The sequence below is a fragment of the Megalobrama amblycephala genome, linkage group LG9, assembly GCF_018812025.1.
Source record: "Megalobrama amblycephala isolate DHTTF-2021 linkage group LG9, ASM1881202v1, whole genome shotgun sequence".
NCBI lineage: Eukaryota > Metazoa > Chordata > Actinopteri > Cypriniformes > Xenocyprididae > Megalobrama > Megalobrama amblycephala.
This window is the reverse complement of record NC_063052.1, coordinates 11,295,899-11,311,507: the sequence shown is the minus strand read 5'-3', so window position 1 is coordinate 11,311,507 and position 15,609 is coordinate 11,295,899. Positions and strand designations below refer to the sequence as shown.

General features: G+C 35.7%; 1 protein-coding gene across 3 annotated transcripts in view; it reads right to left on the bottom strand.

Annotated features, from left to right (window-relative positions):
* vps50 (VPS50 EARP/GARPII complex subunit) overlaps window positions 1-14,817 on the bottom strand; it is a 169,519-nt gene extending 154,702 nt beyond the window's left edge. For all 3 annotated transcript variants that reach the window (XM_048201563.1, XM_048201564.1, XM_048201565.1), the window contains exons 1-4: window positions 14,654-14,817; window positions 14,119-14,187; window positions 6,499-6,621; window positions 4,290-4,361 (exon numbers count right to left, since the gene is read on the bottom strand). In XM_048201563.1, the coding sequence (XP_048057520.1) occupies window positions 4,290-4,361; window positions 6,499-6,621; window positions 14,119-14,187; window positions 14,654-14,686 (297 nt within the window). In that variant the 5' untranslated portion in view covers window positions 14,687-14,817. The remainder of the gene's footprint in view (window positions 1-4,289; window positions 4,362-6,498; window positions 6,622-14,118; window positions 14,188-14,653) is intronic.
* Between the last annotated feature and the right edge of the window lie 792 nt (window positions 14,818-15,609).

The following is a 15,609-nucleotide window of genomic DNA, read 5'->3' as shown; positions in this document are numbered from 1 at the left end:
TGATCATGGCTTGTCTTGAAAAACGAAGACAATTTGACATTCGTCATAGAAGTCACACTGCAGAACTGTGCACCAAATCTGACACAATCGGCTGTCGGTGAACGTCAAACTAGCTATTTTAGTCTGGGATTATAGGAATCCTTTAGGATTCTCAAAATTTGTCTCAGACAACCAAATTGTGGCTAAAATCACACAGTATGAACCCGCCTTAAGTAGTTTATTAAATTTGAGAAGAGTGTAAAAACATTTCTCACACAACATCATCATCTTTGTCACAGCCAATAGTGTGATTGTGGGGTGGCACTTTGGAAACAATCACTGTAAATGCCGATTTTCTTTTCCCCAAAAATATTTTCATAAAATATCTTAATGTTCAGAGGGGAAAAAAACTACATTTCAAAAGTTTGGCATCGGTTAGATTTGTTAATGTTTTTGAAAAGAAAAAAAAAAGGCATTTCATGCTCACCAAGGCTGCATTTATTTGATCAAAAATACAGTAAAAACAGTAATATTGTGAAATAATTTTACAATTTAAAATAGCTATTTTCTGTGTGAATATATTTTAAAATGTAATTTATTCCTGTGATCAAAGCTGAATTTTCAGCATCATTACTCCAGTCTTCAGTGTCACATGATCCTTCACAAATCATTCTAATATGCTGAAATGCTGCTCAAGAAACATTTATTACTATTGTCATCAATGTTGAAAAAGTCTTGTTTAATATTTTTGTGGAAACTGATTTTCAGGATTCTTTAATCAATAGAAAGTTCAAAAGAATAAGATTTATTTGAAATAGAAATCTTTTGTAACATTTAAAATGTCTTTACTTTCAAAATATTTTTTTTGGGGGGGCGCAATTTTTTTACAGTACAGTTCTCTGAACACATGTCCTTTAAGAAGAAAGTTTTGATTTAACCTTCTCCTTTGATGCCTCCATTTGTATCATTTTAATGACTAATAAAGAATAATAAGTAATAAGTAGGTGTGTCCAAATTTAGGGAAAAGACTAAAATCCCCCTGCTGAGAATGTTATCAGCACTGAAAACTTCATGCCGCCAAAAAAAGATAGAGAAAAGGTAAAAGACAGGCTTATTCTGAAACACACTTGCACCGCAGACAAGCAATTAGCTCAGTGATGAGTTCCTGCCAAAGAAGTGTCAGAGCTGCGTGTTAGCAGAAGAATAGGCTGCCACCTCCAATAGACCAGATGGATTTCTCTCCCAGTGACCCATCAAATCCACAATAACCTACATCCAGAGACACATTCCAGAGAAAACCATCTGCAAAATCATTTTAGATAAGCTGAGTGAGAAAGCGCATCATTACTGTCAATAAGGCCACATGCTCTTATGTAAATGACACTGGAGGAGCTCTTTTAATCATGAATAAAATACCACGCCACGTGAGCGTTCAGAGCGAGAAGTAATGGCATTCAGCGGGAAGTTCGCTTCACACAGAGCTCATCCTCTGATGCCTGCAGCTGTCTGTCATGACCCGGGATCAGCGTTCGGGGACAGGGCCCCTGTGGTGACCTCGGGGCCACTGCATTGCCAGTGAACAGTCTACTCGTGGCAGACTACAACGCATAGCATCAGACGGAGTCATCGGGTACCCCCAAGGATCCCGAGGGCCGCATCTTTCACTCCGCACTATGCCGACAGGACAGCTATGCGTAAGCAAGCATCTTAAGCATGAAACAACAAAGACAGAGGGTGACATTCCTCTTTAAAATTTGTTTCTGAGGCTGCAGTGAACTGAGTATCACCCCGGATCAAGACAGAATGCACTCACGCGTTCTACACCGTGCACTGGGATGGGTAAACACTAATAAAACTGACATTTGCAGCAGGATGATATATGAGCTCTGAAGTGGGTCAAAATATGGGATTAATAATAATTAACTTCAGAATTAATCCTTATAAATTGAAATTTTTTCCCCAAAAATATTATCATGAAATATCTAAATGTTCAGAAAAAACTACAGTTTAAAAGTTAGGGGTTGCTAAATTTTTTTAATGTTTTTGAAAGAAGCTTATGCTCACCAAGGCTGCATGTATTTGATCAAAAATACAGTAAAAAAAAATATATAATATATAATATATATATATATATATATATATATATATATATATATATATATATATATATATATATATACACACACACACAGTACAGTCCAAAAGTTTGGAACCACTAAGATTTTTAATGTTTTTAAAAGAAGTTTCGTCTGCTCACCAAGGCTACATTTATTTAATTAAAAATACAGTAAAAAACAGTAATATTGTGAAATATTATTACAATTTAAAATAACTGTGTACTATTTAAATATATTTGACAAAGTAATTTATTCCTGTGATGCAAAGCTGAATTTTCAGCATCATTACTCCAGTCTTCAGTGTCACATGATCCTTCAGAAATCATTCTAATATGCTGATTTGCTGCTCAATAAACATTTATGATTATTTTCAATGTTGAAAACAGTTGTGTACTTTTTTTTTTCAGGATTCCTTGATGAATAGAAAGTTCAAAAGAACAGCATTTATCTGAAATACAAAGCTTCTGTAGCATTATATACTACCGTTCAAAAGTTTGGGGTCAGTAAGAATTTTTATTTTTATTTTTTTGAAAAGAAATTAAAGAAATGAAGACTTTTATTCAGCAAGGATGCATTAAATCAATCAAAAGTGGCAGTAAAGACATTTATAATGTTACAAAAGATTAGATTTCAGATAAACACTGTTCTTTTGAACTTTCTATTCATCAAATAATCCTGAAAAAAAATATTGTACACAAATATTTTGTACAATTGTACACATTAAATGTTTCTTGAGCAGCAGATCAGCATATTAGAATGATTTCTGAAGGATCATGTGACACTGAAGACTGGAGTAATGATGCTGAAAATTCAGCTTTGCCATCACAGGAATAAATTACTTTGTGAAATATATTCAAATAGAAAACAGTTATTTTAAATTGTAATAATATTTCACAATATTATTGTCTTTACTGTATTTTTAATTAAATAAATGTAGCCTTGGTGAGCAGACGAAACTTCTTTTAAAAATCTTAGTGGTTCCAAACTTTTGGACTGTACTGATTATATATATATATATATATATATATATATATATATATATATATATATATATATATATATATATATATATATATATATATATATATATATATATATATATATATATATTGTGAATTATTATTACAATTTAAAAGAACTGTTTTATATTTTCATAGATTTAAAAATATTTTTTCATTTATTTTATTTTATTTTATTTTATTTTATTTTATTTTATTTTATTTTATTTATTTTATTTTATTTTATTTTATTTTATTTTATTTTATTTTATTTTATTTTATTTTTAAAAATGTATTCCTGTGATTGAAAAGCTGAATTTTCAGCAGCTATTACTCCAGTATAAGTAATATGGGATTAGTAATTCCCTTGGTCATGGAAAACATTAAAAATCCAAGTCATAATTTTTTAACCTAACGTTAAAAAAAAATATATGAAACGACTTAATACTGTTGCAATTTATTATTATTATTATTATTATTTATATTTATTATTATATTTATATTTTATTATTATTCTTACTTAAATTTGCCAAGTGTTTCCTTGAAAAGTGCCAAATTTCCTTACCGCTTTCATATAGCATACAATTTCTAAGACATTACAGACATTTAATTCATTTAGTTTTCTAAAGTTAAGTATACGTACAAGGTCTAACATGTACAAAAAAAAGCCCCTAAAAAGTAATTAAAAATATTTAAATAAATAAATAAATAAAAATAAAATTCATCCCTTCGTGTTTTCAATATGAAAAACCAGAACTCTGATATGGTTTAAGTGTTTGAAAAGTATTTCCCAAGTCAAAACTCGGAGGAAAAGGCCATTCAGACATGCACATGCTGATTTCCCCACCACATTGAAAAAGTTATTAATTTATCTTTAAAATTAATTTATCAAAATAAAATAAAGTTATAAAGTAAAGCTATAAAATTAATATTGTCCAATTAACTTTTGCTTCTTAATAATGTCAATATATACTTGCTATCAGCTTTTATGAGAGGAAACTAAACTCAATTCAAAACTTCAAATCAAGTCACAAAGTGAGAATTTTTATTTATCTATGACCAAGAGATAAAACAGTATCAGTTATAATGCAGAAGAAGCAGTGATATCAGACAGAATGTCACACAAATGGGCGCTGCAAACAGCCTCTGAGAGAGCAGACTGTTTTTCAAAGATCTCTCTGAATGCAGTACTTACAGCTGCTTGTTGTCTCTTCAGCTTATCTCTGTACTCCTCAAGCTCCAGAAGGTTCAGATCCGGAGGGAGTTTCTGTTGGGCAAGGATACACAAATAGAGAAAGATCTGAGATTTAAGAATGTCTTTTATTCTGATGGTATTATATGCAAATTCTTAGGTTTGAACACGGTGGCAGACATCACTCACAAAGATGCGGGGAAATCATCCCCAGTTCTTAAACAGCTCAATAAACAACAGCAGCTGAACTGCTCAAACAAACTTTTACTTTGATTAAAAAGCTGATGCAGCCCAACTTTATTATAGAGGAATAAACAAATAACACCTAATGCCCCATCCACAAACAGAGAAATAATAAAAACCCAAAAGTTTGGACTCAAATTAGAGATGCTACTTTCCTCTTGGCAATAATTCTCACTCCGTGCAGCTTTTGAAATGCACCACCAAATCTAATGAGATTTCACATTCGTAGTATGTGAATAATCCATCAATTGGGTTCGGCTGAAAACTGCACAAAAACCCCTGGCTGTCTGCACGGACCCTGTGCCCTGATGTTCACAGTTGTTTATTTTATATACAGTGCTCAGCGTAAATGAGTACACCCCCTTCGAAAAGTAACATTTTAAACAATATCTCCAATTTCCAAAATGTTGACAAGACTTTTATATAACATTTGTTTAACTTATAACATGAAAGTAAGGTTAGTAATATAACTTAGAGAACAAAATTTTCAGTTTTACTCAAATCAGGGTGATGCAAAAATGAGTACACCCCACTGAAAGTCTCTGGAGCAAAGCTCAATTTTAGGCTACAAATGTCTAATTTAACAAGAATTCAACCACAGGTGAGTCTAATTATTCATTACACAGGTGTCCAGCAGACAGTTGACTATAAAAGGGTGTTAAAATCCCTTCCCATTTCATGCTGTCAGCAATGGCACCACATGGAAGAGAAATGTCACAAGACCTGAGAAAGAAAATAATTCCTTTACACCAGAAAGGTGAAGGCTACAAGAAGATCAGCAAAGCTTTACTTATCAGTCAGAATACTGTAGCAAAAGTGGTACAAAAATTTAACTGCAACCATCTCACAGAGATGTCAAGGTCGTCCACGGAGGTTAACACCTCGACAGGAGCGTCTTCTGATGAGAAGAGTTGAAGAATATTGGCTTGCAAGTTCACTGCAGTTATCTAAAGAAGTAGAAAGCCAAACTGGGGTGATTATTTCCCATGACACAATACGGCATACACTGCAGAGGAATGGCATGCATGGGTGCCGTCCACGAAAGAAGCCTCTCCTAAAGCCCAGGCACAAAAAAGCCCGCCCGAGTGATGAGATCAAGATAAATGTTTTTGGAACTGATGGCTTCAAAACTGTATGGCGTGAGGAATACAAAGAAAAATGCATGGTGCCTACAGTGAAACATGGTGGTGTCAGTGTCCTTATGTGGAGCTGCATGAGTGCTTCTGGTGTCGAGAAGCTGCGTTTCATTGATGGCATCATGAATTCACAGATGTACTGCTCTATACTGAAAGAGAAGATGCTACCATCACTCTGTGCTCTTGATCGCCGTGCACTTTTCCAGCATGACAATGATCCTTAACACACATCTAAGGCCACTGTTGGATTTCTGAAGAAGAACAAGGTGAAAGTGATTCAGTGGCTCCTGATCTGAACCCAATCGAACACCTATGGGGAATTCTGAAGAAACGAGTTGAGCATCACTCTCCATCCAGCATCCAGTCTCTAAAAGAGGACATTCTTGAAGAATGGAAAAAGACAGATGTTGCAAAATGTTGCCAACTTGTTCATTCCATGCCTAGAAGACTTGGTGCTGTCATTAAAAATCATGTAGTAGTAGATGTAGTAGTTTTTGTTGTGGGGTACTCATTTTTGCATCACCCTAATTTGAGTAAAACTGAAAAATGTGTAATCTAAAGTTATAAAATTAACCTTACTTTCATGTTATAAGTTAAACAGATGTTATATTATACTTAGTCTTGTCAACATTTTGGAAATTGTTTTTGTGTTCATTGAGATATTGTTTAAAATGTTACTTTCCAAAGGGGGTGTACTCATTAACGCTGAGCACTGTATTATATACTTATATCATATATACTACCTCTATATTTTAAAAATGCAAACATCTTACAGATTCTGTAAGTGGTATGTAGACATGAAAACATTATGACTTTCACTCATTTATACACACCTCAAGCTCGTATTGCACCATGTCAAAGGAGTCACTGGAGAAGTACACTTCCTCTATGCTGTCAATGATTTCCTGTTCTGCCAGTGGATCGGTGGGCTGCTCCCTCAGTTCCCTCAGCTCTTCCTGTTTGGAGAGAAAGAGAAATGAGAATGAGTATTGGCAGGGAAATCTCACTGCTTCTGGGACACCATCGTGGGGAGGCTTGCCTCGCACCTAAAAACGGGGTCTGAACATTGATTATTTCTCACGTCTGACTTATAACCAAGCTGAGTGCAAAGATTAAGTGGTCTTAGCACCGATCCCTGAGGAACACCCTTCATGAACCTTAATGAGGATCAACACAGGAACATCAATTTCACTCAAAACAGCTTGAAGAAACAAAGTTGTCCTCTTTTCTTTGAAGAGAGATGCTGAGAGACTTATTAAGCATGATTCACAAGACGTGATGCAATGTGGTTAAAACAGCTCTGCGACCAGGACTGAGATAAACTTACTGAGCCATACTGACTTACAAGAGCAGATACTGAGGGAAAATTTAAAAACCCTTTAATTACAGCCGACAGCCAAATTCACAGAAAGCGATCCACATCAATAAACCACTTATTCGTGTTCGAAACTACTGAAAGAACCCAGAGTTGGACACTTTGGTAATATATGAAGGATCTTCCTATAAAGACTGCAATTTGATGTCATTGAGATAGAAGCTGAGGAATGATTTGGCCTGAAAGCCTTTAATCTCCTCAAAGACACACGATGCAGAGTGTGCGCATGTAGGCAGCCCTGTGAGGGAGCGTGGGTGAACTCACTGAGGGACGGCATCAGCATCCGCAGGGGGTGGGGCAGTATGAGTCACTCTCCACTGGTACACGCACAGCAAGAACAAAAGGCAAAATCCTTGGGCACAGTGGTTACCATTAGGGCTTAAAAGACACCGTGAAATCAAAACTGCACTTTTGTAACTTTTAGTCCAAATCTATTATCTTTGAGCTCATCTATAGATTTAAGTGTATTCTTAAACAATGACTTTCAGCAGTGGATCGTCTAATTAGGGGAACTTTTCTGTCCCTTACAGTAATTTGGTATTGATATTGGTCAAATTTAAAAGGTTGGCTATTACAACAGCTTTAAACACTTGCATTTATTCACTTTTTCCTCATTTTAAGAGTGTTAAAAAGTAAATTGGGTTATAATTTCTATTATTTTGGACTTGTCCAGATGATTTACCTTGCCCTGACATAACAACAGCAAAATTTTTGGCTCTTAAAGGGATAGTTCACCCAAAACTGAAAATTACCCCATGATTTACTCACCCTCAAGCCATCCTAGATGGCTTATTTTAGTTTTTAAAGTTTTAAATATGGATATTTTTCTTACACAAATGCATTGTTTCACTTCAGAAGGCCTTTATTATAGGGTCATGAAAACCCCGTTTTACCCTGGTCGTTCACACCTCAAAGCTCAAAAAAGTCTGTGAAAATGGGCGTGTAAAGCTCTGGAAAAGTGGGAGTGTAGAGGAGGGGAAGAGGGGAGAGAACAACCAATGAAGCACAGACATAGAACACACTCATTATACAGAATAATGAATATTAATATATGAGCACGGAGAAAATGACAACAAACTCCCAAGCACAAGGGAGAAATGCGAAAGAATATTTAACAGGGCTAATAATAGGCTACTTTGATTACGTTTACAAGCACTGCAGTCTCAAAATGAAGTAAAATCACTAAAAGTCTTCCCTCCGCCGGAAAAAAATAGTCCCTGACCGTGAACAGCAACAGAAGTTACATTATTACGCCATTAGATGGCGGCAAAGACTGTCTTTATGCGCGTGTCAGTCGTAGACATATCTATGGTGTCAGTCAGTAGCGAAGACTTTTATATTGAAAAGACTGAATTGTACTGAACATGGAACAAGACACAACTGACAAATGCTTTGGCTAGCGCTGTCAGTCACGGGAAAACCCCTTAACTGTTAAAAGGACAAGATATTGCAGCGGACATTTAAACCGATTTTTTATGATGAACATAGGACTGACCTGAAGGAAAATGCTAAATCTGAATGCAGGTAATAAACTCACTCTCTCAATCTTTTTTTTCACAATACTCTTCTACAAAATACAGTAAGCTTCAATGAACAATATCAATTGAGAACAAAGAGTTTACATTGTTATGAGTGGTTGCTAAGGGTGTTTCGTAGTGATACACAGAACCGTTGGGTGAAGCGGTCATAGCCATGTTTTATTGTGAATAAAACACAGCTATTGACCTATCAGAATCAAGGACAGGAACTAACTAAAGCTAGTGTTTTATAATAGAAAATAACAGCCTTTTTCCACCAGGGGAATACACATATATTCTTAGTGTGTGTGTGTGTGTGTGTGTGTGTGTGTGTGTGTGTGTGTGTGTGTGTGTGTGTGTGTGTGTTTGTGTGTTTGAGTGAGGCATGTGAATGCATATCCTGGAAAAATCAGGAAACCATCTAATCTGTGGGAGAAATAATTCCCAGGGGGGTTGAAGAACAGTGCATGTGAGGGGCTAAATCTTAGAAAACATCACATTTCTGGGGCAAATTTGATTCATTGATTTACTAAAAACTATTAAAAGCTGCAAAACATCCTGAAAGGCTAAAGGTGAAAGTCATAATTGGTTCTAAAAATATGGTTTCACAGATGTAGGTCTCTTTAAATGGGTCTTTTTTTTTTATAAAACTTTCTAGAAAATCAAAGATATGCAAGAGTGTCTCTCTATTATTTCACATACATATATCATTCTTATCACTATTGATTTATATTTTAATTCAGTCTGCGGGGTCTTTTTTTAAAAACATAAATTAAACATATAACAAATAATAATACAACCAAAATGTAAAAACAAACAAACAAACAAAAAACTACAAACTACTCCAATTTCATGCAACACTGCAGTTTTAAAGTATGTGTTTTTTATTAAACTTTTTTATTATTATAATTATTATTAATTATTATGTTTCCCAGAAGAAACAGCACTGCATTTAAAATGCAAAGAACAAAAGTTTTGTGTTTGTTGTTTGTCGATCTTCTATTTCATGTGTTTCGAATTTGCAGGTCAGAGTTCAACAAACTTTGGATTGGAATGCAGTGAAATGCAAAATTTCTTCATATGAGCTTGCGTAAGAACAGAAGTCAACAGAACGAAAAGTGAGGTGTCCCTTTACTCAGCTCAAAAAAAGCAAAGCGACAAATTAGGTGGGAATGAAGTCCATGATCCGATCGGATGAGACTGAAAACATCAATCAGTTTCCATCCAGACGGTCACTTGGAATATATAACAAAAACTCTGCCACACTAATTAAAATGGTCGCCAAGCCTTTGTTCAATTATGTTTCCATCCCATGTAGACTGACAATGTTTACCAAAATTAACACCTCTCGTCCTTTTATTCCCTGAACGCAGACGGAGACGAACGCGGGTCTATTTGCACATAAAAGTGTGACGGCAATCAAAGCTTAGGATGAGTTACTGAATGACGCTGATCAAACGCAGGTGAGAGTGTGATTTAGAGGCGTATTAAAAATAACAATAAGCATTCGTTCACGTGGACCGAGATGAGAGGGAAGACATGTACAGCTGCTGCGGGATGCGAGCGAAACCGACTAATTTGTCAGAACACTCCTTACCTGCTCCAGCTTTTATTTGTGACAGCTTTACAAATATAAGACTCTGTTAAATATAATGATACATTCTTTTACGGTGGGAAAGAAAGGGAAAGAAAGTTGCTGATTATGAATTTGTATGTGGGTTTTAACCTGTAAAAGCACACCCACGCTTGAGAATGAATCATCTTATGAATAATATTTCACATATTACAATTTATTCTTCATAATTTGATGAAGGTGATGACGACATTAGACTAATGACGTAGATAAACTGCATAAACGTCATTAATTTTCACAGCAATTCATCAAGAGGCATTCAAGACTGCCTGATTTCTTATGTGATTATAGTGCCATCTAGAGGACACTGGAGATTGTGTAAGAGAAATGGGTCCTTTCAATGGTTCTGGTCACGCAAAACATCCCAAAGCACATTTTACCATATTTAATATTCATCTTGTTAGGTTGACAAGTAAAAATTGCAAAACTTCTTCAGTGTAAACCACAAAGTCATACAGAGGAAATGACAGAGCATTTGTCAGGCACACAAGACTTAAAATGAAAACTTACCAAAAGCTAAATGAGAATACAAGATGGCCTTTTGTCGAGAAAAAAAAAATATATATATGCCAGTTAGCCAGACACATTTTTAGGAATCACAAAATAACACGGTTTAAATTTCACAATATAAAAGAGGCAAACTAAAAAATTTAATTACACTTAAAATAATTTTTTTCCAAAAGATGGCTTCTGTCATTTTAGGTAGTTCTTATCACGCTGACATATGTTCAAGTGTTAATTTTTCCAATAAGTTTGCAGACCTTGAATTTAAATGACGTCATCAGCGCAATATGTCTATGGTTATTTCTAGGATGTTTTAAGTGGAGACACGTCGTCCATCTTTTTTTCCTTCAATATTTGTCGTGGGGCTAGAAAAAATTGACAAATAAAACTTAAAAATACTGAGGAAGAAAATCCTTCTTTTTGGGTCCTGAACTGTATAAAAAATAATAAGATGGAAATATCTTGTTTCCTCATTAAAACAAATTGTTAAAAAGCAGTATGCTCCCCTAGAACTTCCACTTTCAAGAATCTGATAATCTTGGGATAAGGACTAACTTTCAAAAATCTATTTTTCCACACACACAATCCTAATTAACGACACAGAAGGCTATTTTAGAGGGCTAATCCATCATTTTCCTTTATGCTATGGACAGACCGTTTGTTTCAATGATCAAACACTTTCTCACTGCCTCAGTCGTTTCAGAAAAATTTCAAAAGTGTTGAAATAAAGCCCACCAGGGATCCATGCCAGATTTTTCTGAAAATCCTTTTCTGAAGTACATGTAGGAAAATAACAAAAATATACAGAATAAGAACAACCTTTCTGTGCTGGTGGGAATGAGTCTGTTTGATATGGATTATGTAGTCAATAACTAGGGATTAATATAAAAGTAAAATGTGTCAGCAAAAAATATGAGCTGTGCTCGAGAGTGCTAAAAATCACCTAAGAAAAAGAAACCCACAGCCAGAACGCCTGGAAGGGGCTGATCACAGAGCGGTCCAAATCATTTAATGGACCTGTGAGGTAGTGTTAGAATCAGTGCTCTGGACCATTACCAATTTACATTTATCTCACTGAATGAAGGTCATAATACAACAAACTGGCATTGCTACACTAAAGCTCAGTCTGATAAACTTTTTTATGCTCTCTAGAGCTGCATGATTAATGGTTAAAAGATTGCAATCTCAATTCAAACACCCCTCTTATTCCTAAATGACAGTTATTCAGCTGTCTAATAAACCTTTGACAAGTACGATCACAGTGAACATTCAAATCTGCGCTGGTGCTGCCACTGAGCCAGATAGAGCAGCTGTCATATTTAGGTATGAAACAGCTTCACAAACAGTCAGCCACACAGTATCATTATTTCTGTCTTACAATAATTCAAATTATCACAGAAATACTGGGATAAAAGTTTATAGCTAGGATGTAAACACTGATGTCTATGGTAGCGATCAAAATAGAGTAAATCACCTTTTGATGATAACTTGGCACTTCAAATAAAGATTATCAATTACATCGTTACACCAGTAGGTGTCGAAAAGTGACTGTAAAAAAAGTATTTGTCATTGAATAATTAATTCAAGAGATTCATTCAAAAATGCTGATTCATCCAGCAATGAAACAAGTGTTGATGCATTCAGCCTGATTTTTTTTTAAACGAATTCAAATTAATTAAATATATTTTTCTAAATTGACTGCAGCAATAAACATCTTTGTCAGAACCTCTAGTAAATTGTTATTTTGCTTAGTTGTCTATTCAGAATCGTGATCTCCATCTAAAAACAAACCAAAAAAATAATTATTCTTAATTTACCCTGAATTGTGCCAATACTCTCTCCTTTATTTGTAAATATTTCTGAAACATGGAAGTAGTTACATGTGAATAAAAAGGTACAGAGGGTACGGAAAGTATTCAGACCCCCTTAAATTTTTCACTCTTTGTTATATTGCTGCCATTTGCTAAAATCAAGGTTCATTTTTTTTCCTCATTAGTGTACACACCCCATATTGACAGAAAAACACAGAATTGTTGACATTTTTGCAGATTTATTAAAAAAGAAAAACTGAAATATCACATGGTCCTAAGTATTCAGACCCTTTGCTGTGACACTCATATATTTAACTCAGGTGCTGTCCATTCATTGAGATGGTTCCACCTTCATTTGAGTCCAGCTGCGTTTGATTATACTGATTGGACTTGATTAGGAAAGCCACACACCTGTCTATATAAGACCTTACAGCTCACAGTGCATGTCAGAGCAAATGAGAATCATGAGGTCAAAGGAACTGCCTGAAGAGCTCAGAGACAGAATTGTGGCAAGGCACAGATCTGGCCAAGGTTACAAAAAATAATCCTTAAATGGAAGACGTTTGGGACGACCAGAACCCTTCCTAGAGCTGGCCGTCCAGCCAAACTGAGCTATCGGGGGAGAAGAGCCTTGGTGAGAGAGGTAAGAAGAACCCAAAGATCACTGTGGCTGAGCTCCAGAGATGCAGTTGGGAGATGGGAGAAAGTTGTAGAAAGTCAACCATCACTGCAGCCCTCCACCAGTCGGTGCTTTATGGCAGAGTGGCCCGACGGAAGACACATGAAAGCCCGCATGGAGTTTGCCAAGATGGTGAGAAATAAGATTCTCTGGTCTGATGAGACCAAGATAGAACTTTTTGGACCAGAGGATAAAACTCAGATTATGCTGTGCATTATCCTTTTGCACTCACAGCTGTCTGAGTACAAGACAAACACTAGACTATGAAGCGGCCTGCAGTGCACAGGACAGAACAATAATAATAATAATTCCTTACATTTATATAGCGCTTTTCTGGGCACTCAAAGCGCTTTACATATTGAAGGGGAAATCTCATCAACCACCACCAATGTGCAGCATCCACCTGGATGATGCGACGGCAGCCATATTGCGCCAGAAAGCCCGACACACACCAGCTTATTGGTGGAGAGGAGACAGAGTGATGAAGCCAATCAGTGTATGGGGATGATTACGAGGCCATGATGGACAGAGGCCAATGGGCAAATTTGGCCAGGATGTCGGGGTTACACCCCTACTCTTTTCGAAGGACATCCTGGGATTTTTAACGACCGCAGAGAGTCAGGACCTCGTTTTAACGTCTCATCTGAAGGACGGTGCTTTTTGACAGTATAGTGTCCCCATCACTATACTGGGGCGTTAGGACCCACACAGACCACAGGGTAAGCGCCCCCTGCTGGCCTCACTAACACCTCCTGAGAATTCACTCAAGTTATCAGATATGGTCTTGAGAAGAGCACTGTCATCCAGACATAATCCAGACTATAATATACAAGAAGGATTAGTTTATCTAGACGGTAAAGACATTTTTCAGCCTCACATTTTACAAATGTGAAAGCAGAAACAGCATAGGTTAGATTTGAGAACAAGAACTGACCTGGCTGGGGCTCCTGAAGCTCTCCACGGGGCTCATGTCAACCACACTCTCCTGGGGACTTTTCAGGCCCTGGCAAAGAAAATAAATAAATAAGTAAACTATATTAAGCATTTTAGGGAGGGAGGGTGGGTGGGGTTAGATGATGAAGACCTCTAATATGATCATCTTTATTAGCAATAACAACAAAAAATGAGCAATAATCCACCTGACAATGCTGGGACCAAACTGCACAAAGACAAAAATGTTTAAAAACACATATAGTGTCTACTTATGACATGTTTAAAATAAAGCATTATTATCTTAATCTACTATCTTAATCTAGAGCTCACATTACCTTTTTATGTTATTCATTCAGATATTTTCGTTCATGATTGAATGAGTTATGATATTATGAGGAGATGAGCAGATCTATATGCTGTACATGAGCGGTTTTTCTGTTTATTTTTATTTAGCTAGCAGGCTAGCTTATTTAAAGGCTTCCGGATTCATCAATGAAATCAAGAAGCAGACTGATGTAAGATGAGAAATAACCCACCTGACGGGACATCAGAGACTTGATTTTCTGCATCGTATAGTTGAAGACACTAAGCAGTAAAACCCAATGTATCCTATGGTCTTTTTCTGTCAAACGGCGATTCAGTTCCTGCAGTGCTAGACAGTTGCCATGTTTCACTGTTGGGCTCACGTGACAGGTGGCCAGTGCAGCATGGGATATGTAGTTCTTCGGAATAGCATCCTTATTCATTAGCCTGTATTGCAGAAATAGCTGAATATGGAAGCCCATTTACGAAACGTTTTTTAATGCTTTGGTACATCACAATTTCTACATAAAAAGTCATAATTATTACATAAAAAGTCAAAATTATGACATAATTTAGACTTTTTTTAATTGTTTTTGTCAAAATGTCAATGTTTTGTCATAATTACAACTTTTATGGCATAATTATGACTTTCATCTCAATTAGTATCTCACAATTTCAGCTTTTTATGTCACAATTACATCATGATTATGTATTTTTTCTTATGTAGCCTATTGGAAATGGGCTTTTATTTGTTAGTGTACTGTTGTTGTGATGTTACAGCTTATTGTTGGCACTTTCTACAGATAAAACTAGGTTCTCATGCTTATTTGTTTAATCAATTTTTACATTTTAGGCAAATTAAAAAGCTGGATTGCCTCAGAGAAAGCAGTTAGGCTTATATTTGTATAATGCTTTGTAGAAATCATTATTAGAAATTTCCATATTTTGCATATAGTATTTATTTGAGAGATACAGGAAAGACAAAGTCAGTGTCTCCTGACTTTAACCATTTCTAGCTCACCAGCTACACTAAAATGATTATTTCTGTCTGTTACAGAAGACTGCATTGTGTACAAACAGATAGGCCTACATAAAATGAATCAAGGATTCTTGGAAAAGCAACAATACCTCATTTGTTTTGGGTGTTTACATCTCACGACTCAGAGAAAAGTTTACAGCAAATATATGT